The 22,152-nt window shown below is 46.4% G+C and overlaps 1 protein-coding gene across 2 annotated transcripts in view; it reads right to left on the bottom strand.

Annotated features, from left to right (window-relative positions):
* The window catches only part of TMEM132A (transmembrane protein 132A), a 129,487-nt gene that overhangs the window by 86,515 nt on the left and 20,820 nt on the right, over positions 1-22,152 (bottom strand). Inside the window, exon 1 of one of the 2 annotated variants that reach the window (XM_030222209.1) lies at positions 4,193-4,477. The exons of the other annotated variant lie outside the window; for it this stretch is intronic. Within the exon in view, the coding sequence (XP_030078069.1) occupies positions 4,193-4,304 (112 nt within the window). The 5' untranslated portion in view covers positions 4,305-4,477. Of the gene's footprint in view, positions 1-4,192; positions 4,478-22,152 lie in introns of those variants that run through there. 2 annotated transcript variants of the gene reach the window in all.

Below are 22,152 nucleotides of genomic sequence, written 5' to 3'. Positions count from 1 at the left end.
GATATATGGTTTCAGCACTAACCCGGAAGTGTCATTAGGTTAGAGGTGATATTCAGACCGCTAACCAGATAGCTAAGTCTTTTTGCTGTCCTAACTTTATCTAGGTTGCTATCTGATTAGCGGTATGAATACGGCCACTAACCATAAGCTATCATTAAACAAATTTGAGCCCCCAAATGTATCCCTCCCCCCCCCCAACCCATGGCCCCAAGCCACTCCCCCATCTTCCCAGAAACATCCCCAACCCCTCAGTAGTTCAGGTAGTCCCACCCCCCCAGGCCTACCTTGATTGGTGGTCCAGTGGTGGTCATTGGAGGCACAAGCAGAACCCCCTTGCTGCTGACCCTTGTTGCGCCTTTGCAAAATGGCTGTCGCGATCTCTTGCAACAGCTCGTGGTACTTCATGTAGTACCAGAAGTTACTGTGAGAGGTTGCAGCAGCCATTTTGGTGTAAGCAAATCCAAAACAAAGTGAGGCACATTGGGAAGAATAATCTAGTTACTTGATGCTATAGTCCACCTTAGGAGTCAGCACCCAAGAAAAAGATCTAGGTGTCACTGTAGACAATACGCTAAAATCTTCTGCTCAGTGTGTGGCAGTGGTGGCCAAAAAAGCAAACAAGATGCTAGGAATTATTAGGAAAGGGATGGAAAATAAGTTGAAGAATATTATAATGCCTATCGTTCCATGATACGACCTCACCTTGAGTATTCCGAGCAATTCTGGTCACCGTGTCTCAAAAGAGATGTGGAGGGTCATTTTCAATATGACGTACAAATCTGACTTTGGACATTTTGCTGAAAACGTCCAAAAATTCAGTAGTGAAAATGACCATTTTCAAGCCAGAAAAATGTCTCTTTTCTTTGAAAATGGCCATTTCCTAGACATTGTCATACTTAGTGTGTCTATCTTTTTGGACCATTTTCAAAAGAAAAACGTCCAAAAACACACAAAATCAAGACACTGGGATGTAGGAGGAGCCAGCATTCTTAGTAGACTGGCCACACAGTCATCCCAGCAAAGCAGAGGGGCAACCTAGGGGGCACTGCAGTGGACTTCACAAAAAAGGTCCCGGGTACACATCTCACCCTTACCCTCTTATATTGTATGGTAAGCCCTTCAAAACCCACCAAAAACCTACTGTACCCAACTATACACCACTACAATAGCCCTTATGGCTGCAGGTATCACCTATATGTGGCTACAGTATGTTTTAGGAGAGGGGGCTTGGGGGGGCTGACACTTTCCACCACAAGTGTAATAGAGCGGATTATGGGACTGGGTCACCTGCTCTACAATGCACTGCACCGACCACTAGGCTATTCCAGGGACCTGTTTGCTGCTCTAATAGGTCTGGCCATAACATCTGAAGCTGTCATAGAGGCTGGTATGTACTGTTTAATTTACATCTTTTTGAGGGGTGGGAGGGGGTCAGTGACCACTGAAGGAGTAAGGGGGTGGCATTCCTTTATTCCTGCAGTGATCATCTGGTCATTTAGGGCACTTTTTGTGGCTTATTCATTACTAACACAGGTCTAGTCCAAAACATCCAGCTTATATCCCTGGATGTTTTCGTTTTGTTCCATTATTACTACTACTACTACTATTTAGCATTTCTATAGCGCTACAAGGCATACGCAGCGCTGTACAAACATGGCAGAAAAACATCCAAGTGTTAGGAACACACAGATCCCACCCTTAAATCGCCATGACACACCCCTTGTGATTTGAACGCACTTCTAATGGACTTCATAGAAAAACATCTAAATACCAATTTGGATGTTTTTGTGAGAAAAATGTCAGATTTATGCCTCTTTTTGGACCTTTTTCTCTTTTGAAAATGAGCCCCATAGTGGAATTAGAAAAGGTTCAAAGAAGGGCAACCAAAATGAAAAAGGGGATGGAACGCCTCTCATATGAGAAAAGGCAAAAGAGGTTAGGGCTCTTCAGCTTGGAAAAGAGATGGCTGAGGGGAGATATATATAGATATCTACAAAATCCTGTGTGGTGTAAAACAAGTAAAAGTGAATCAATTTTTTACTCTTTCAAAAAGTGCAAAGACCAGGGGACACTCAATGAAGTTACATGGTAATACTTTTAAAACAAATAGGAGGAAATATTTTTTCACTCAACAAATATCTAAGCTCTAGAACTCACTGCCGGAGGATGTGGTTACAGTGGTTAGTGTATCTGGGCTTAAAATAGATTTGGGCAAGTTCCTGGAGGAAAACTCTATAGTCTGCTATTGAGACACACATGAGGAAGCCACTGCTTGCCCTTGGATTGGTAACATGGAATCTTAGTATTATTAGGGATTCTGTCAGGTACTTGTGACCTGGATTGGCCACTGTTGGAAGCAGATACTGGACTAGGTGGACCACTGGTCTGACCCAATATGGCTATTCTTATATTGTTAAGTGATTGCAGCCTCCCAGAATCCTTCATCTCTCTGTACCAGCTGCTATCAGTTATATACCTCCACAGATGTCTCAAGCTAAAGGTGCCCCTGCAGTTTGTCCTTGAGTTCTGGGATGTGTGAGGTATGAGTGTGCTACATTAATGTTCAAACACTGCCATATTTCTAGCCTGCAGCACTAGAACCATTAAATCTGACTGCTTTACCACTGAACTAAGAACATGGTCTCCAGCCTGCAAAATCTAAGCACCAGCATTGAAGTACCAGAAATAGACAGAAAAAGGGTAATTTTTAACAACTCACCTAACTTGTCAGACAGGACCCACTAAGTTACAGCAATTTTCTAAGAGAAGATATGCAAATACTTTCCCTTTGAAAATTACTCAACAGGAAGTGCATTCACATGTTTATACATACAGTTCAGTATGCACATAATTCCCGGTTGATGATATATGCATATGAGCATATTTTTTTTAAACATGTGCCTAGTCCAAATCCCAAACCAACCCTGATCCCAGAAATGCCTCTGCCCAGGTTGAATAAACTTATATGAGTACAGGATATGTGCACAAACGCCAGGCAATTCTACACAAGCCCATTTCTTTCTTTATTTGACATTTTTATCCCACATTATCTCGAGATAATCTCCAGTTCAATGTGGCTTACATAACAAACATCAAATTGAAGAAAATACAGTAAAATGGAATAATAACATTCAAGAATAGATTAAATATTTAGGATTGAAAACCCTGATATATAAACTCAATAGTGAAAGTTTGGGTATATAAGGAACCCCAAATTGTCAGTATTTAAAACTGAGTTATTTAATGCAGTGGATGTGAACATGCTTCTACCATTACCCCCACTGCACTGTTTAACTTCAAATTAAGAAAAAAAAAGGCCACGCCATCATCTGTGGCATAGTCATACTGTATAATTTTTTTTTAAACCATGCTTCTCCCTGTTCCAATACACAAGTTATACTGGAATTAGACTGTATGACTTTGTTATGGATAAAAATAGCCACACCTCTCTCCCTGTCCCCACTATAAAAGTTACACTGCATATTAAGGATAAATTGCCCATTCCCTTCTGTCCTCAATACAGGAATTATGCTGTATAACTTTATATTAAGCAGCAAAATGTTCACACCTCTCCTTTTCCCCTCCACACAAGTTACACTATATAGATTTACATTAAAAGGTGAAATGCCTGTTCCCCTCTGTCCTCAATACAGAAATTAGGCAGTATGGCAATATACTAAGAATAAAATGCCCGCTCTCCTCCCTGCCCCAGATACAGATTCTGTATTAATTATAAAACACCCTGCTCCCTTCACTATCTGCAACAGCTTACATGAAATCATTTTATGTCTGCAAGCCTGATGCACAGAGCTAAACCTGCCCTGAGGCTTTATGGAAGACTTGCTCACAGCCCCCTGTAGAAATAGATGAGCAGTGCCACCCAGGGCTGCAATAAAGATTTGTCAGCAACAGGAATGGGGCTTTCAGCACTTGCAGGCAGAGGGGGCTCCCTAGGGTTACAGGTGGGAGGGGGTTCCCCAGAGTTACAAGTGGGGCAGGGATAGATTTTTTTTTTTTTTTTGCATTTCAGCAGGGCATTTACTGGGAACTTGTGGCAGGGAATGACAGGAGCAGCTCCTCGTCAAACTGGGCATTTCAGCAGCGGTGGGGGAAGAGGCAAGTACAGACACATCCATCCGACACAGCTCACAAAGAATGCAGAAAGCAATGAAACCCTCAGTCTCGGCTTTACCTTGTAAAAGCTCCCGGGTGACGCCGAGAAGAAGAAGGATGAGGCTAGAGAGCGAAGGGGACCCTGCAGAGCATGGGATCTTAGTCTTAGGGAGTCCCATACTGAGTCTCATCCCTCTCTCCCCCTGGCTGCAAGGAAGGGAAAGAGTCCGGCGCTTCTGGGTCGGCTCCTGTCTGCTTCTTACACTTCTCGCTGCAATCAGCTCACTATGGACCTGCTTCTGGTCCAATTCCTGCTTCTTTTAGTCCCTCTTTGCTCCAGAAAGCCCCCTTTGAGGGGTGTACGTTCGCACACTCTCAACAGCTCCAAGGCTGGAAGGAAGACAATAAAGAGAGAGAAGAGGGGGGAGGGGAGAAGCAGGGATGGGGGAGAGAGAGGAAGGGAAGCACATGGGGCTGGACCAGCCCTTCAGAAGAATGAATAGCCCCCTCTCAGGGTCCTAGAGACCACCAGGTATTCCCAACCACAGCCAGCATTAAAAGCCTTTCTGAAGAAAGCCAGGAGTAGCTGCTTCATGCCAGAGTTGCTGTTTTGTTTTTTGTTCCCCAAATAAAATTCTCTAACCATTGTTCCCAGGTGACCAAAAATTTCCAGCCCAATTCATGCCCAAAAGTAGGTCCAAAAATAGCCATGTGAGGAGTGGGGGTAGTCTTATATTCAAGATACTACTATACAGGTTTATGATCTGGCTATACTTACACAAAAAATCACTCAATAAACAAACAAATAAAATGCACTGAAAACTTCAATGATATATTTTCCAACTATCTTTATTTTTAATTTTCATAATAAATAGACTTTAAAATAAATTTGTATAAGCACTTAGCTTAAGTATCAAGATCCCGACAGAAACGCTGAGGCAGGCTCAGAAACAGGAGTGTAAAGGCAGGCACAGGAAAGTAAAGTTGCTTACCTGTAATGGATGTTCTCTGTGGACAGATGGTCTTCCAGCCACACAAATGAAGTGACGTAAGGAGGGGTGGCAAAATTTTCTTCAGGTATATTAGTGAAAGGAGAATGACTAAAAAGGGAATTGTGAGGCTAAAAGATACTGCGAACCGCAGTAATGATGAAGAAAAAGCAAATTTGCTAAATAAATACTTCTGTTTTCACAGAAGAAAATCCTGGAGAAGGACCGCGATGGACTAGAAAAAGTACAAATGAGATTGAAGTGGATAGAGCACCATTCACGGAAGAGAGTGTGTATGAACAACTTGAAAAGCTAAAGGTGGACAAAGCCATGGGACCGGGTAGGATCCACCCTAGGATACTGAGGGAGCTCAGAGAGGTTCTGGCGGGTCCTCTTAAAGATTTGCTTAATAAATCCTTGCAGACGGGTGAGGTTCCAAGGGATTGGAGAACAGCGGATGTGGTCCCTCTTCACAAAAGTGGTGATAGGGAAGAAGCTGGAAACTACAGGCCGGTAAGCCTCACTTCGGTTATTGGAAAAGTAATGGAAGCGATGCTGAAGAAAAGGATAGTGAATTTCCTGGAAGCCAATAAGTTGCAAGATCAGAGACAACATGGTTTTACCAAAGGGAAATCGTGCCAAACGAATCTCATTGAGTTCTTTGATTGGGTGACAGAAGAATTGAATCAGGGACGAGCTATGGACGTAATCTACTTAGATTTCAGCAAAGCTTTTGACACGGTTCCCCACAGGAGGCTCTTAAATAAACTGGATGGGCTGAAGATAGGACCTGAAGTGGTGAACTGGATTAGGAACTGGTTGACGGACAGACGCCAGAGGGTGGTGGTGAATGGAATTCGCTCGGAGGAGGGAAAGGTGAGTAGTGGAGTGCCTCAAGGATCGGTGCTGGGGCCAATTCTGTTCAATATATTTGTGAGTGACATTGCCGAAGGGTTAGAAGGTAAAGTTTGCCTATTTGCGGATGATACTAAGATCTGTAACAGAGTGGACACCCTGGAGGGAGTGGAAAACATGAAAAAGGACCTACGGAAGCTAGAAGAATGGTCTAAGGTTTGGCAATTAAAATTCAATGTGAAGAAATGCAAAGTGATGCACTTAGGGAGTAGAAATCCACGGGAGACGTATGTGTTAGGCGGGGAGAGTCTGATAGGTACGGATGGGGAGAGGGATCTTGGGGTGATAGTATCTGAGGATTTGAAGTCGACGAAACAGTGTGACAAGGCGGTGGCTGTATCTAGAAGGTTGTTGGGCTGTATAGAGAGAGGTGTGACCAGCAGAAGAACGGGAGTGTTGATGCCCCTGTATAAGATGTTAGTGAGGCCCCATCTGGAGTATTGTGTTCAGTTTTGGAGGCCGTATCTTGCTAAGGATGTAAAAAGAATTGAAGCGGTGCAAAGAAAAGCTAAGAGAATGGTATGGGATTTGCGTTACAAGACGTATGAGGAGAGACTTGCGGACCTGAACATGTGTACTCTGGAGAAAAGGAGAAACAGGGGTGATATGATACAGACGTTCAAATATTTGAAAGGTATTAATCTGCAAACTAACCTTTTCCGGAGATGCGAAGGCGGTAGAACGAGAGGACATGAAATGAGATTGAAGGGGGGCAGACTCAAGAAAAATGTCAGGAAGTATTTTTTCACGGAGAGAGTAGTGGATGTTTGGAATGCCCTCCCGCGGGAGCTGGTGGAAACAAAAACGGTAACGGAATTCAAACATGTGTGGGATAAACATAAAGGAATCCTGTTCAGAAGGAATGGATCCTAAGGAGCTTAGCCGAGTTTGGGTGGCAGAGCCGGTGGCGGGAGGTGGAGATGGTGCTGGGCAGACTTATACGGTCTGTGCCAGAACCGGTGGTGGGAGGCGGGGCTGGTGGTTGGGAGGCGGGGATAGTGCTGGGCAGACTTATACGATCTGTGCCCTGAAAAGGACAGGTACAAATCAAGGTAAGGTATACACAAAAAGTACCACATGTGAGTTTATCTTGGGCAGACTGGATGGACCGTGCAGGTCTTTTTCTGCCGTCATCTACTATGTTACTATGTTACGTCCATGGCATGTTGCTGACCCAGTAGTTCCAAGCCCAGAAGATTCTAGAAAAGATCTTCTGAGTATGTGCAGGTATTCCCGCCACAATATATCCAACTGCACTACAGCCGTTCGTCAGTTAGTGTAAAACTTGCTTCAACTCTGGGTGGGTGGGAGGATTTGTGTGGATGGAATATCATTTGTCCACAGAGAACATCCATCCAGTGGTGTACCAAGGGGGGGGGCGGGGGGCGGTCCACCCTGGGTGCACGCTGCTGGGGGGGTGCCGCGTGCCTGTCGGCTCCGCTGGTTCCCTGCTCTCTCTGCCCCAGAATAGGTTACTTCCTGTTCCGGGGCAGAGGGAGCAGGGAGCCAGTGGCGCAGACAGGCACGCAGCTGCTCCCAGCAGCGAAGAAGGCACCCGGGGGGGGGGGTGTTGATGCACCGGAGGGGGGGTGTTTGATGCGCTGAGGGGGTGTCGTGCTGCACCCTGGGGGGATGGACGCCGCTGCACCCGAGGGGGGGGGTGCGCAACGGCGATCCGCCCCGGGTAGCAGCCGACCTAGGATCGCCACTGCGTCCATCACAGGTAAGCAACTCTCCTTTCTCCATGGACAATGATCTGTTCAGCCACAGAAATGAAGACCCCCAAGCTAAGGGAGCAGATAAGAACTGAACTGCAGTGATCTTTACTTGCAAATAGAAATGTGTCTGTTACCTTCTGTTCCGGAGGAGGAGGCAAGTTGAAGCTTCATAAGCTAGAAGCCAGGACTGCTTGTCCAAAAGAAGAATCTCCTGAGGACTCCACATCTATGCAGTAGTGCTTGGTGAAAGTATGCTAAGTTGTCCACGTTGCTGCCCGGCAAATGTCTTGTGGAGTTGCTCTTTGTAAATGAGTTTTCGTTGCTGCTACTGCTCACAGCCCGTGAGCTGTAATAAGTGAAATGGAAGCTGACAGAATGGACTGAGATGATGCATAACAGAAACTAATATAGTCTGCAATCCAATTAAATAATGTTCTTTTCGTCAATGGTCGTGGTGTTGGGAAAGGCCAGAAAGAGACTGTTCAGTATGCACATAATTCCCGGTTGATTATATATGCATATGAGCATATTTTTTTTAAACATGTGCCTAAGTCCAAACCCCAACCCAACCCTGATCCCAGAAATGCCTCTGCCCAGGTTGGATAAACTTATATGTGTACAGGATATGTGCACAAACGCCAGGCAATTCTACACAAGCCCATTTCTTTCTTTCTTTATTTGACATTTTTATCCCACATTATCTCAAGATAATCTCCAGTTCAATGCGGCTTACATAACAAACATGAAATTGAAGAAAATACAGACTTTTATCATGATATCATGATAAAATACTAGACTTTTATTATGATACCATGATAAAATACTAGACTTTTATCATGATATTTACAAAGAACGTCATCACCCGATCGACCTTCACAAATGTTGTGAAGGTCGATCGGGTGATGACGTTCTTTGTAAATATCATGATAAAAGTCTAGTACAGTCAAGAGAATGCAGCTGCTCATCTCATTGATTGTGATGTGGTGGCTGAATAAAACTAGGTAAGACTATGACCTGGTCAAATGATAGAGATCACCTTATGAAGAAACTTAGGATGTGTCCAAAGGACCACCTTGTCATGCAACACTTGGGTACCAAGTAGATAGTAGACCAAGGCTTGTAGCTCTCCGATAGATCTTGCTGAGGCGAGAGCTATTAAAAAGACAGTTTTCCAAGAGAGATATTTCAGTGGGATTGAAGGTATAGGTTCAATAGTCTGTCTCATTAGAGCCTCTAGAACCAGGTTAAGGTCCCTTGCAGGAGTCGGAGGACATAAAGGTGGATGCAAGTGAAGTAATTCTTGCAGAAATCGTTTTACTATATGATATTTGAAAACAGTGGTATTGTCAATCGATAAGGCTGCTGCATGTACCCTCACCAAATTATTTGAGAGACCCGTTTGCTGGAGATCAAGTAAATAATCTAGAAGAGGAGAAATGGAACAAGAGACTGGATTGAGGTTTCTTTGAAGGCACCATCTCTGAAATCGACACCATTTTGATCCATAAGATCATTGAGTGGAAAGTTTACAAGACGCTAATAGAATGGTTATGACTCCTGAGGAGAAAAAATCTCCTTCTTTATGGAAGACTGAATCACCCAGGTTGCCAATTTGAGAGACTTCAGGTTTGGATGTAACCTCTGACCTGGGTTTTGAATGTTAAGATCTGCATGATAGGGTAGGAGAATAGGTGGCTGTACTGCCAACTCAAATAGCAGTGGAAACTACAGTTGGCGTGGCCAATGAGGGGCAATAAGGACTATATGGGTATTCTCTCTTTTTGCTTTCTGAAGCATTAGAGATACCTGTGGAATCGGTGGATAGCCATAGAGATGATGTTGATTCCATGGGATGTGAAAGGCATCATCTGCTTCTCTGTTCAGTGAGGGATACCTTGAGCATTATCTGCTGTACTTGTTGTTTTGAGGGGATGCAAACAAGTCTATTAATGGTGCGCCCCACCTTTGGAACAGAGAGTGAGTAATTGTGGTCTTTAATGACCATTCGTGAGGCTGAAGATGTCTGCTCAGAGCATCTGCTATAATGTTTTGCTTGCCTGGAAGGCACGAAACAATGAGAGTTGAACTGTGATGAATAGAGTCCACAACTGCAGGGCTTCTCTGCATAGTGAATGAGAGCCTGTTCTACCTTGTTTGTTGACATAAAACGTTGCACTTGATTGTTTGGACATGTATTATGTGATTCTTTAGCCGATATGAAAAGGCTAGGCATGCCAAATGAATATTCTGAGTTCTAGAAAATTGATTAATTTCCTGGTTTTGAGGAGATCCCACATGCCTTGAGTGTGGGAGGTGCCAATGTGAGCTCCCCAGCCTGTTTTTGAAGTGTCCGTTGTGATAATCACTGTCAGTTCTGGATTCTGAAAGGATGACCCTGTCTGCACATTCTGTGGATATGTCCACCACTGCAGATCCTGTTTGATTGCTTCTGACAGGCAGATTTTTGTTGACACCACCTGTCACAGAGTTACCACTGAAGAGATCTCATTTTCAGTCTGGTATGAAGAAACACGTGCACCATTGCAGCCATATGTCCTAAAAGCATGAGTATTACTCTTGCTTTTGTGACTTGAACAGATGAAAGATGATAAACTAAGTCTGCAGTGGTGTCTGCTGTTTGACATGGTAGTGTGGCCAAGGCTGAGGTGGTGTTTAGAGGAGCTCCAATGTATTTGAGCTCCTGTGTTGGTTGGAGTATGGATTTCTGATAATTGATGAGGACTCTAAGCCTGGTGAGTAAGGATATAGTCAAATGTATGGATTTCTCTAGTTCGGCTGGGGAAGAGGCCGCTATCAGCCAGTCATCCAGACAGGGGAACACTTGAAGTCCTTGTCGATGTAAGTGTGCTACCACTGTTACTACAAATTTGATAGAAACCAGCTTGTTCCAGTCCGCCTGACAGCTTGTTCCAGTCCGCCTGATCCCAGCTTGTCCCAGTCCGCCTGAGCCCATCTTGTTCCAGTCCGCCGATCCAGCTTCCCCCTTGTTTGTTCCAGTCCATCTGCTCCATCCTGCTTGCTCCAGTCCAAATGCTCTAGTGTGTACCAGTCCGCCTGCTCCAAGCTTGTTCCAGTCTGCATGATCCCATCTTGTTCCAGTCCGCCGATCCAGCTTCCCCTGCTTGCTCCAGTGTTCCAGTCCGCCTGTTCCAGCTTCTCCCTGCTTGTTCCAGCCCATCTGCTCCAGTCTACTTGCTCTGGTACATCTGCTTCAGCCTGCCTACTCCAGTACATCTGCTCCAGCGTGTTCCAGTCCGCCTGAACCAGCTTCTCCCTGCTTGTTCCAGTACACCTGCTCCAGTCTGCCTGAACCAGCTCTCCCTGCTTATTCCAGTACACCTGCTCCAGCCTGCCTGCTCCAGTACATCTGCTCCAGCGTGTTCCAATCCACCCAAACCAGCTTCTCCCTGCTTGTTTCAGTCCATCTGCTCCAGCCTGCTTGCTCCAGCGCCTCCCTGCTCGTTCCTGTTCATCTGCACCAGTTTGTTCCAGCCCACCTACTAGCTTGTCAGCCATTGACTACTTGCCTGCCTGCTAGCTTGCTAACTCGTCTGCCATTGACTTACCTGCTCTCCAGTTTCTCCCTGCTCATTCCTGTCCTTCTGCATCAGTGTGCTCCAGCCCGCCTGCTAGCTTGTCAGCCATTGACTTACTTGCCTGCCTGCTAACTTGTCAGCCCTTGTCTTACCTGCTCTCCAGCATCTCCCTTCTCGTTCCTGTCCATCGGCTCCAGCATGCCCCAACCCGCCTACTAGCTTGTCACCCATTTATTTACTTGCCTACCTGCTAACTTGTCAGTCATTAACTTACCTGCTCTCCAGTCCATCTATCCCTCCGATTCCAAGCCTCCGGCTCTCCGCTCTATCTATACGCTTCTCACCTCAGTCACTACACTTACACCTATTACACCGCAATCACCACTTATGGCCCCTGTCCACATCCTCTTCCTTGCCCTGTCCCTTCCTAATCTTTTTCCCCTCCCCTTACCGCTGTCTACCGCTGGAACTCATTGCCCACCTGTGTTCCCTCCCGTCCTGCCCGCTACGGCAATACCCTATTCACCCCCATCCCTCACCACCTCACCATCTCTCTTGTCCCCCTCCTCCTTCCTAGCCCTTAATCTTCAACACCTCCTTCCTGCCATTAACCCTTCACCATACCTCCTAAGTGCACCCCGTCTTCGTCGCCTTCGTCGCCCAACCTCCCCCACCCTCCTCCGCACTCTCCTGCTCCTCCTCCTGCTGTCCGTGGGAGACATTAATCCTAATCCAGGCCCCCCTCACCTGTCCTCCTCCTATCCATGCAAACGATTCTGCGATGTCTCCAATCTCGTCTCTATCCGCCTCCTCCCCCCCCTTCCCTCCCCTTCTCATGTGCCTTGTGGAATGCCCACTCGGTCTGCAACAAACTGCCCTTCACCCACGATCTCTTCATCTCTCGTTCCCTTCAACTGCTCACCCTAACTGAAACCTGGCTCTCCCCTGACGACTCTGCCTCAGTCGCGGCCCTTTGTCATGGAGGCTATCTCTTCTCCCACACTCCCCGCCCAGATGGCCGCGGTGGAGGTGTCGGGCTACTTCTCTCGCCCTCCTGTAGTTTTCAACCCCTCCTCCTACCGCAGTCTCACTGCTTCTCGTCCTTTGAAGCTCACTCCATCCGGCTATTCTACCCATTACCACTCAGAGTTGCAGTCATCTACCGCCCCCCTGATAAGCCTCTCTCTTCATTCCTTACTGACTTCGACGCTTGGCTCACCGTCTTTCTTGATCCCGCATCTCCATCCCTCATTCTTGGTGATTTTAACATTCACGTTGACAACCCATCCAACTCCTACACTTCTAAATTCCTCACTCTGATATCCTCCTTTAACCTCCGACTATGCTCTACCACCCCTACCCACCGTGATGGCCATTGTCTCGACCTCGTTCTCTTCTCTTCCCACTCACCTTCCAATTTCTGCACCTCAGTCCTTCCTATCTCAGATCATCACCTAATCACCCTCACACTTCATCACCCTCCCCCTCAACCTCACCCAACTATAACCACTGCCTTCAGGAATCTCCAAGCTGTCAACCCCCCTACCCTGTCCTCTCACATCTCCAATCTCTTCCCTTCCATTTCGTCTTCTGAATCTGTCGACACAGCTGTCTCTACCTACAATGAAATGTTCTCCACTGCTCTGGATACCCTAGCACCATCTGTCTCTCGCCCCATTAAGCGCATTAATCCTCAGCCCTGGTTAACCCCTTGCATCCGTTACCTTCGCTCCTGCACCCGATCTGCTGAACGACTCTGGAGGAAATCTCGCACCCTGTCAGAATTCACCCATTACAAATTCATGCTATCCTTCTTCCAGTCTTCCCTATTCCTTGCCAAATAGGAATATTATTCCCAATTAACCAATTCTCTTGGCTCCAACCCTCGTCGCCTCTTCGCCACCCTCAACTCCCTACTTAAAGTGCCCTCCGCTCCCAACCCCCCCCCCCCCTCACTCTCTCCTCAAACACTAGCTGACTACTTCCGCGATAAAGTGCAGAAGATAAACCTTAAATTCACTTCCAAGCCTTCTCCTCCCTGTGACTTCTTAACCCACTCCTCAACCAACCTAACCTGGCCTCCTTCTCCTCTTTCCCTGAGATCACCGAAGAGGAAAGTGCTCGCCTTCTTTCTTCCTCTAAGTGCACCACCTGTTCCTCTGACCCCATTCCCACAATCTGCTTACCAACATCTCCCCTACAGTTAACCCCTCAATCTGTCACATCCTCAACCTCTCTCTCTCCACTGCTACTGTCCCTGACACCTTCAAGCACACTGTAGTCACACCACTTCTCAAAAAACCATCACTTGACCCCACCTGTCCCTCCAATTACTGCCCCATCTCCCTTCTACCCTTCCTCTCCAAATTACTTGAACGCGCTGTCCACAGCCACTGCCTTGATTTCCTCTCCTCTCAGGCCGTCCTTGATCCGCTTCAATCCGGCTTTCGCCCACTACACTCGACAGAAACAGCACTCTCCAAAGTCTGCAATGACCTGTTCCTGGCCAAATCCAAAGGTCACTATTCCATCCTCATCCTCCTCGACCTATCTGCCGCCTTCGACACCGTCAATCATAATTTACTTCTTGATACACTGTCCTCATTCGGGTTCCAGGGCTCCGTCCTCTCCTGGTCCTCCTCATATGTTTCCCAACGCACCTTCAGAGTATTTTCTAATGGCTCTTCTTCCACCCCCGTCCCGCTGTTGGGGTTCCTCAAGGATCTGTCCTTGGACCGCTTCTTTTCTCGATATACACCTCTTCCCTGGGTTCGCTGATCTCATCACATGGTTTACAGTACCATCTCTATGCCGATGACACCCAGCTTTACCTCTCCACTCCTGACATCACAGTCGAAACCCAGGCCAAAGTTTCGGCCTGCCTCTCAGACATCGCTGCCTGGATGTCCAACCGGCATCTGAAATTGAACATGGCAAAGACTGAGCTCCTTGTCTTTCCACCCAAACCCTCCTCTCCTCTTCCCCCACTTTCCGTCTCTGTTGACAATGCCCTCATCCTCCCCGTCTCTTCAGCCCACAATCTCGGAGTCATTTTCGACTCCTCCCTCTCCTTCTCTGCCCATATCCAACAGACAGCCAAGACCTGTCCCTTCTTCCTCTATAATATTAGCAAAATTCGCCCATTCCTCTCTGAACAGACCACCCGAACCCTCGTCCCCTCGCTCGTTACCTCTCGTCTTGACTATTGCAACCTTCTCCTCGCTGGTCTCCCGCTTAGCCACCTATTCCCCCCTTCAATCTATCCAAAATTCCGCCGCACGTCTTATCTACCGCGTGAACCGATACTCTCATATCACCCCTCTCCTCAAGTCGCTTCACTGGCTCCCGATCCGCTACCGTATACAATTCAAGCTTCTCCTATTGACCTTCAAGTGCACTCAATCTGCAGCCCCCCATTACCTCTCTACCCTCCTCTCCCCGTATGTTCCCACCTGTAACCTCCGTTCTCAGGACAAATCACTCCTATCTGTACCCTTCTCCACCACCGCTAACTCCAGACTCCGCCCCTTCTGCCTCGCATCACCTTATGCCTGGAACAGACTTCCCGAGCCCATACGCCATGCGCCCTCCCTGCCCATTTTCAAGTCCTTACTCAAAGTCCATCTCTTCTCCCTTGCTTTTGGCGCATAACCACCTTCCCCATTCATGATACCTACACTGACTACTTAGTTTGTTACCTTTAGATTGTAAGCTCTCTTGAGCAGGGACTGTCCTCCCCATGTTTAAACTTGTACAGCGCTGCGTAACCCTGGCAGCGCTATAGAAATGCTAAGTAGTAGTAGTAGTAAGTATCCTGTATTGATAGTGATCTTTTCCCAAAACAAATCATAGGAAACATCGAGGCTGGATGTATGGAAATGTGGAGGTAAGCATCCTCACAACTGAGGGAAGCAAGCCAGCTGTTCTTTTCTAGAAGAGGTAAAATTGTGTGCAAGGACTTCATTTTGAACTTTTTTTTTTCAGATATATCTGTTGAGATGATGAAGGTCTAAAATTGACATCATGTCCCCTTTTTTCTTAGGTACGAGAAAATATCTGGAGTAGAATCCATTTTGCTGATTGGAAACCTCCACATGGCAGTCAGCATTCATCTCAACTGCTTCGATTAAAGAAAGTTCAACAGTTACTTGCACTCAGGCAATAGAGCCAGTCTCTCCTTAAGTACATTATGTATTTAAGGAGGGACTGGCTTTATTACCTGAATGGCAAGTAACTGTTGAACTTCCTGTCGTAATTGAAGCAGTTGAGATGAATGCTGACTGCCATGTGGATGGAGGTTTCCAATATGGTGGCTTCTTTACAAAATGGAGATGGTAGCCATATTGAACTATGCTCTTTACCTATACATCTCACATTATTCCTATTCAAGCTCGAGCGAAGAACTTTAATCTGCCTCCTATTAGTAGTAGATGGGGATCTACAGTGTCAAAAAGTAGGAGTTGTTTTCGCGGATTGGGACGTAGTAGCCTTTTGAGGCTGTTTGCCATGATTTTGCCTCTGATTTTGTCTTTGCTTCTGTTGATGGTTGGATTGGTTAGATTGGTAAAACCCATTGCGTTCTGGTACATTCGCTTTCCCATCATATCCATCAACTTATGGTCTTTAGAGGGGGTCACTGGAAGAGCTTTCTGTGCATGTCCCTGGTTTCCCGCCATACAGTACATACTGTAATGACTGCAGCCCTCCCCTGCCTCAGTCTTGAAGCTGGCAGCAACTCCGGGTGGGAGGGCAGGTTTGTATGGCTAGAAGATCCTCTGCCAATGGAGAACTACAGTTATAGGTAAGCAACCTTTTTTTCTCCATGGGCAGTAATATCTTCTAGCCACACAACTGAAAAACTCCCAAGCTTACACAGGGAACAGTCAGAGAAATAACTAGTAAAGAATACTTATAAGTAAGGTTGACTGTTACCTGGAACTGGAGGAGGAGGAGAGTTGACACCTCATAGGAAAGACAATAAAACAGCACGTCCAAAACTGAAATCTGCTGAGAAAGCAGCATCAATACAGTAGTACTTCTTGAATGTATGTAATGATTCCCATGTTGCTGCTTTGCAAATATCCACTGGAGACGCTCTTTGAAGATGAGTCCTTATACTGGCCACAGCTTGTAGAGGATGAGCTGTAACATGAGGAATCTGCAAATCATCCTGATTTCCTGCTTGCTGATAACAATAATGGATACCTGCAGCTATCAACTGAGACAGTGTTCATTTGGTGACTGGTTGTGGTTGGCGTGTTTTACTGAAAGAATAGTTGAGATGGTCTGTTCTGAGACTGGGTATGAATAAGATAAATGTGGAGCGCTCAAGCACAGTCAAGAGAAAGCAAATGGACTAGACTATCATTGATGTACGCCGATGGATTAAATACTGGGAGGACGATAGACTGGTTTAGGTAAAATGGAGACACTATCTTAGGAAGAAAGTTTGGATGGGAACGAAGCAGTACTTTATCCTGTAAGATCTGAGTATATGGTTCATAATGAACTAGTGCCTGGATCTCGCCAATGCGTCTTGCTGATGTGATTGTAATCAGAAAAAGTGTTTTCCAGGCTACAAATTTAAGGTCTGCCCCTTGCACGGGTTCAAATGGAGGAAGAGTGAGGGCATTCAGCACCAAATTCAAATCCCACACTAACGGAGGAAACTGGATGGGAGGTCGAAGGTGTAGCAAACCTCGCAAAAAATGTTTCATGATAGAATGTTTAATCAGGGTAGTATCATCAATAACATCATAAAAAACAGATAACGCAGCAAGGTGTACCTTGACTGTTGAAAAAGACAATCCACTATTTGATAAAAACAGTAAACTCCTAGAGCAGGACTGGAGGTTGTCTTGCTCTACTCCTCTGTCTCCCCACTGAAATAGCCACATATCCTGCTTATTATATTAAGAAATAGGATGAAACTTTGCCTATTATTGAGTGATCCTGTTGGCTCGAAGGTGTGAGAGTTTCAAAGCTCCCGATTTCATAATGGCAATTTGATTTGCCTGCAAGGAAAAGGAGAAGCAGAGAGGAACAAGTGCTAAGATGGCAAATCCATCGGCAGGGCCTGCCGAGGGGGGGGGGGGCAAAATCCCCCAGGCTCAGGCCTCCAAGGGGGGCGGGTGATCGCGTCCCGACAGGAGCAGGAGAGAGAAAATTCCGGCGCCAGCTCCCCCCTTGCATTCTCTGCCTAGCAGTTGCTGGGCCTTCAGGCCACGCATGCTCAGTTTTGAGACCAAGCATGTGCGACCTGAGGAAAGTAGCCACAGGGGCAGGCAATGCTGAGCAGAAGAAGGAGCCGCGCTGCCTGTAACTGTCAGGCCTAGATGCTCAAAACTCTAACGACCCTTTAACGACAAAATTTGCCACCGTTGCATGCATTATAGGCCTTTTTCTGAAGCCGCTAGCAGATAACGAAAACGGAATGCAAACCAGAAACTACCATTGAAATGTGGACAATTCGCAATGCACTAACCATACCGACGATTCTAACTAATCATTTAACGTGAGAAATTTAGCGAGATTTCAGACCTGTCGCTCAGGCCTGAGCTGTCATCTCCCCGCTCCCTCCTGCACCTTAAAAATGCAAGCTGGCAAGTAAAAAAAAAAAAAAAAGTTACATAAAACACAAACCGGTAGTTCCCCACTTCCCCCTGCACTAACCGAAACAAAAAAAAAAATTCAAATAGATCGGGAGGGGGCAAAGGCGCTCGTCAGGAGCATCCTGTATGGGCGCCCTTGCTCCCCCCCCCCCAAATCGCCACTGTTCCCCGCTTCAGCCGGTTTTAATAAAAACAAATCTACACATTTTCTCATCTCCGGTCCCCCCCCCCTTCCTGTCCTTTGCTCCAGGGCTCCTCCTCCCGCCATCCTCCACCCCGTGCCCCGCCCCCTGGGATCGTCGCCGCCGCTCTCACCCTCCACCGGACCCCCCCTCCGCATTACTGTCCCGCGCAGCGCCTGTCACCTGTATGTGGAGGCGCTGCACTGGATAAAATATCTGATAACCAATTGCTTCTCCCTCCTCCGACGTCAGTCTGTTGTTCCTGGGCCCGCCCTCCATTGACGTAAGTTACCTATGTAGATGTGCAGCGCCTCCACATACAGGTGACAGGCGCTGCGCGGGACAGTAATGCAGAGGGGGGGTCCGGTGAAGGGTGGGAGCGGCAGCGACGATCCCAGGGGGCGGGGCACGGGGGCGGAGGTGGAGGATGGCGGGAGGTGGAGCCCTGGAGCAAGGGACAGGAAACACAGGAAGGGAGGGGGACCGGGGATGAGAAAATGTGGAGATTTGTTTTTATTAAAACCGGCTGAAGCGGGGAACAGTGGCGATCTCGGGGGGGGGGGGGCAAGGGCGCCCATACAGGACGCTCCTGACGAGCGCCTTTGCCCCCTCCCGATCTATTTGGATTTTTTTTTTTGTTTTGGTTAGTGCAGGGGGAAGTGGGGAGCCACGTGTTTGTGTTGTGGTTTTTTTTGGACGTTTGTGGCATGCGCAGAGCAGCCAGCATAACGCTTGGCTGCTCTGCGCATGATTTAGGGGCACATTACCGACGGGGATTACGATTCATTGATACATTGTACTTCTCGATACCGCAACAAACATGTTTGACCTGTTTTTTTGGTGCATGCTTCGGTTTTTCAAAATCGTTAAGGACTTTAACGATTTAGATTTTTTTTACATTTGTTTGATGCATCTGGGCCTCAGAGCCAGCCAAGGTACTGCGGGTGGGTGGGGGGGGGGGGGCGGCAGCTGCGGTGATGACGATTCTGGAGAGGGGGCGGCTGCCCCGCCCCGGGCCCGACGGCAGCAGCCCTGCCCTGGGCCCAGCTCACTCTCTCGGCAGCCCTGTCCATCGGCATTGCCGAGCCCTTCAGTTAGTTCTGCTTGGACTTTGGAGATAGTGAAGTGTGGGTACTGGTGGAAACTATGCTGGACGTGAAATTGCAGTAACTGCATGATAGAATAGAGGCCACCCATGAACGTTTTGACAGTATGAATTTCGAGGTGGATGCACAGCAACATTGGGTTCTAGCTCTAATGGAGTAGGCCCACTCTGCAGCGCGAGACATGGATCAGCTCAAGCTCTGTGTGCAAAAGATGGAGCACAAAATAGAGGATATGGAGGGACGGTCTAGGCGCAAGAATTTGTGCCTGGTGGGGCTTCCTGAATCTTTGAAGGATGAGCACCTCATGGGACATTTGGAGACTTATCTCACACAATCCCCAAATTTGGGGTTGTTGGAGGATAGCTTTATAATTGAGTGGGCTCAAAGGATGGGTTTTAAGAGTGGTGATACCGCACATCCTTGTGTAGTTGTGTTCCGTGTTTTCCATCTGGTGCACAAGCAGGTTATTCTGCAGGCTGTACATCAAGGGAAGAATTTGGAATATGATAATTGGAAAGTCCTCTGTTTACATAAGTATTGCCGTACTGGGAAAGACCAAAGGTCCATCGAACCCAGCATCCTGTTTCCAACAGTGGCCAATCCAGGTCACAAATACCTGGCAAAATCCCAAAAAAGTACAAAACATTCTATAATGCTTATCCCAGAAATAGTGGTTTTTCCACAAGTCCATTTAATAATGGTCTATGGACTTTTTCTTTAGGAAGCCATCCAAACCTTTTTTAAACTCCGCTAAGCTAACTGCCTTTACTACATTCTCTGGCAACGAATTCCAGGACTATACTGTCAAAGTGAGCACCCAATGAAACGCTTTTGTTCCCCTCTGCGCTGAATTACATGCTTAGAAGATTTCGAATGCATTACTTTATCCGGCGTGACTTCGGGTTACCTATGATGGTCAAAGTCAAACACACTTTTTTACATCAGTGGAGGCAGCGAAAACTTTTCTTCAAAATCTCCCAGTCAGTGTGGGAACTTAAACAGCTACCTCTTTGTGTCTTGGACTAATAGGCAGAACTAGTTATTCTAGACATTTTGATTTCACAGACACTTTTTCTCAAGCAGTTTCTTTATTTTTTCTTTGTTCTCTTCATTTTGCTTGTGAATCACAGGAAGGTGGTCCTTTACTTTGTCCTTAGTTTCTTCCTAGCTTTTGTTTAATCTTTTGGGATATGTGGCTAAGCACATTGCCTTTGTGGGATGTATCGGGTTGGTGAGGTGGGGTTGGGGGGGGGAAGGTAATTTGTTTGGTCCCATACTGTGTAGGATGTTAAGATAATATGGGGGGGTTGGGTATGGGATGGGGGGAGAAGGGGTGAAAATGTAGAAATTCAGACAACTTTGGGTTACTGGCTGGTATTATATTTTTGCAATCTGATGTTTTTGTTGTCTGTAGTTGCTTGTATTATTTGTTGTCAATAAAATAGATTTAACAACAAAAAAAAAAGCAGTAAATAGTTCAGAACTGGGGACAGCCGGCAGGTAAGAGGATCATAGTGACAAGGCACACCACACAGAGAATCTATGCCATTTATATGCATATGACCTCTTTGTTGATTCTCTCCTGGCTGCAAGAAGGACTTGCAGGAGGTCCAGAGAAAACACAATATCAGTCTTTGTCCAGGACAAATAAGCCAGGCCACTAGGTTTAAGGACTGAAGGTTTGGGTGCAGTAGTTGACTGTGATTCTGCGTGATCAAATCTGATACTTGTGGCAGAAAAACTGGCGGATGAAGAGCCATGTTGAGCACTACCGGGAACCATGGTTACCTGGGCCAATACGGTGTGATCAAGATCATGTGAGCTGAATGTCGATGTGCTTTTTGCAATGTTTTCGCAATGAGAGGTATTGGAGGATATGTTATGGCAAGAATTTGTATGCTTTTCTGCCATCATGGAACAAAGCAAAAATATCCAGGGCTAAAAGTAAGACATTTTGGTCCAGACCTGTTTCAGTCATGCCTAAGTAATAAAAAGGTGCCATCAAAGACCCCCTTTTACTCCCCTAGTGGTCACTGACCCCCCCCCCCCCCCCCCCAAATATGTGAAAGAAACAGTACATACCGGCCTCTATGACAACTTCCGACGTTATGGCCAGTCCTATTAGAGAATCAAGCAGGTCCCTGGAGTAGCCTAGTGGTCGGTGCAGTGCACTGTGGAAAAGAGGACTCAGGCCCATACCCCACTCTAACTGTTGTCAGCCCCCTAAAGCCCACCAAAAACCTACTGTACCCATCCTGACTAATTGATTATAACTAATAATTGCTGTCTTGCATTGTGTTTTTACATTTTTGTGCTGAAATAGTTTTAAAGGTGCTTTTATTATCAGAATTGGGTAGTGTGCTTTCATTCAGAGTTATATAAGTACATAAGTATTGCCATACTAGGAAAGACCAAAGGTCCATCAAGCCCAGCATCCTGTTTCCAACAGTGCCCAATCCAGGTCACAAATCCCAGAAATAGGCAGTGGATTTTCCCCAAGTCATTTTAATAATGGTCTATGGACTTTTCCTTTAGGAAGCCATCCAACCCTTTTTTAAACCCCGCTAATCTAACCGCCTTTACCACATTCTCTGGCAATGAATTCCACAGTTTAATTACACGTTGAGTAAAGAAACATTTTCTCCGATTTGTTTTAAATTTACTACTTTGTAGCTTCATCGAATGCCCCCTAGTCCTAGTATTTTTGGAAAAAGTAAACAGATGCTTCACGTTTACCCTTTCCACTCCATTCATTATTTTATAGACCTCTATCATATCTCCCCTCAGCCGTCTTTTCTCCAAGTTGAAGAGCCCTAGCCGCTTTAGTCTTTCCTCATAGGGAAGTCATCCCATCCCCTTTATCATTTTTGTCGCCCTTCTCTGCACCTTTTCTAATTCCACTATATCTTTTTTGAGATGCGGTGACCAGAATTGAACACAATATTCAAGGTGCGGTTGCAC

Source organism: Microcaecilia unicolor, chromosome 1 (assembly GCF_901765095.1).
Source record: "Microcaecilia unicolor chromosome 1, aMicUni1.1, whole genome shotgun sequence".
Classification (NCBI taxonomy): domain Eukaryota; kingdom Metazoa; phylum Chordata; class Amphibia; order Gymnophiona; family Siphonopidae; genus Microcaecilia; species Microcaecilia unicolor.
This window is presented reverse-complemented; position numbering and strand designations above follow the sequence as displayed.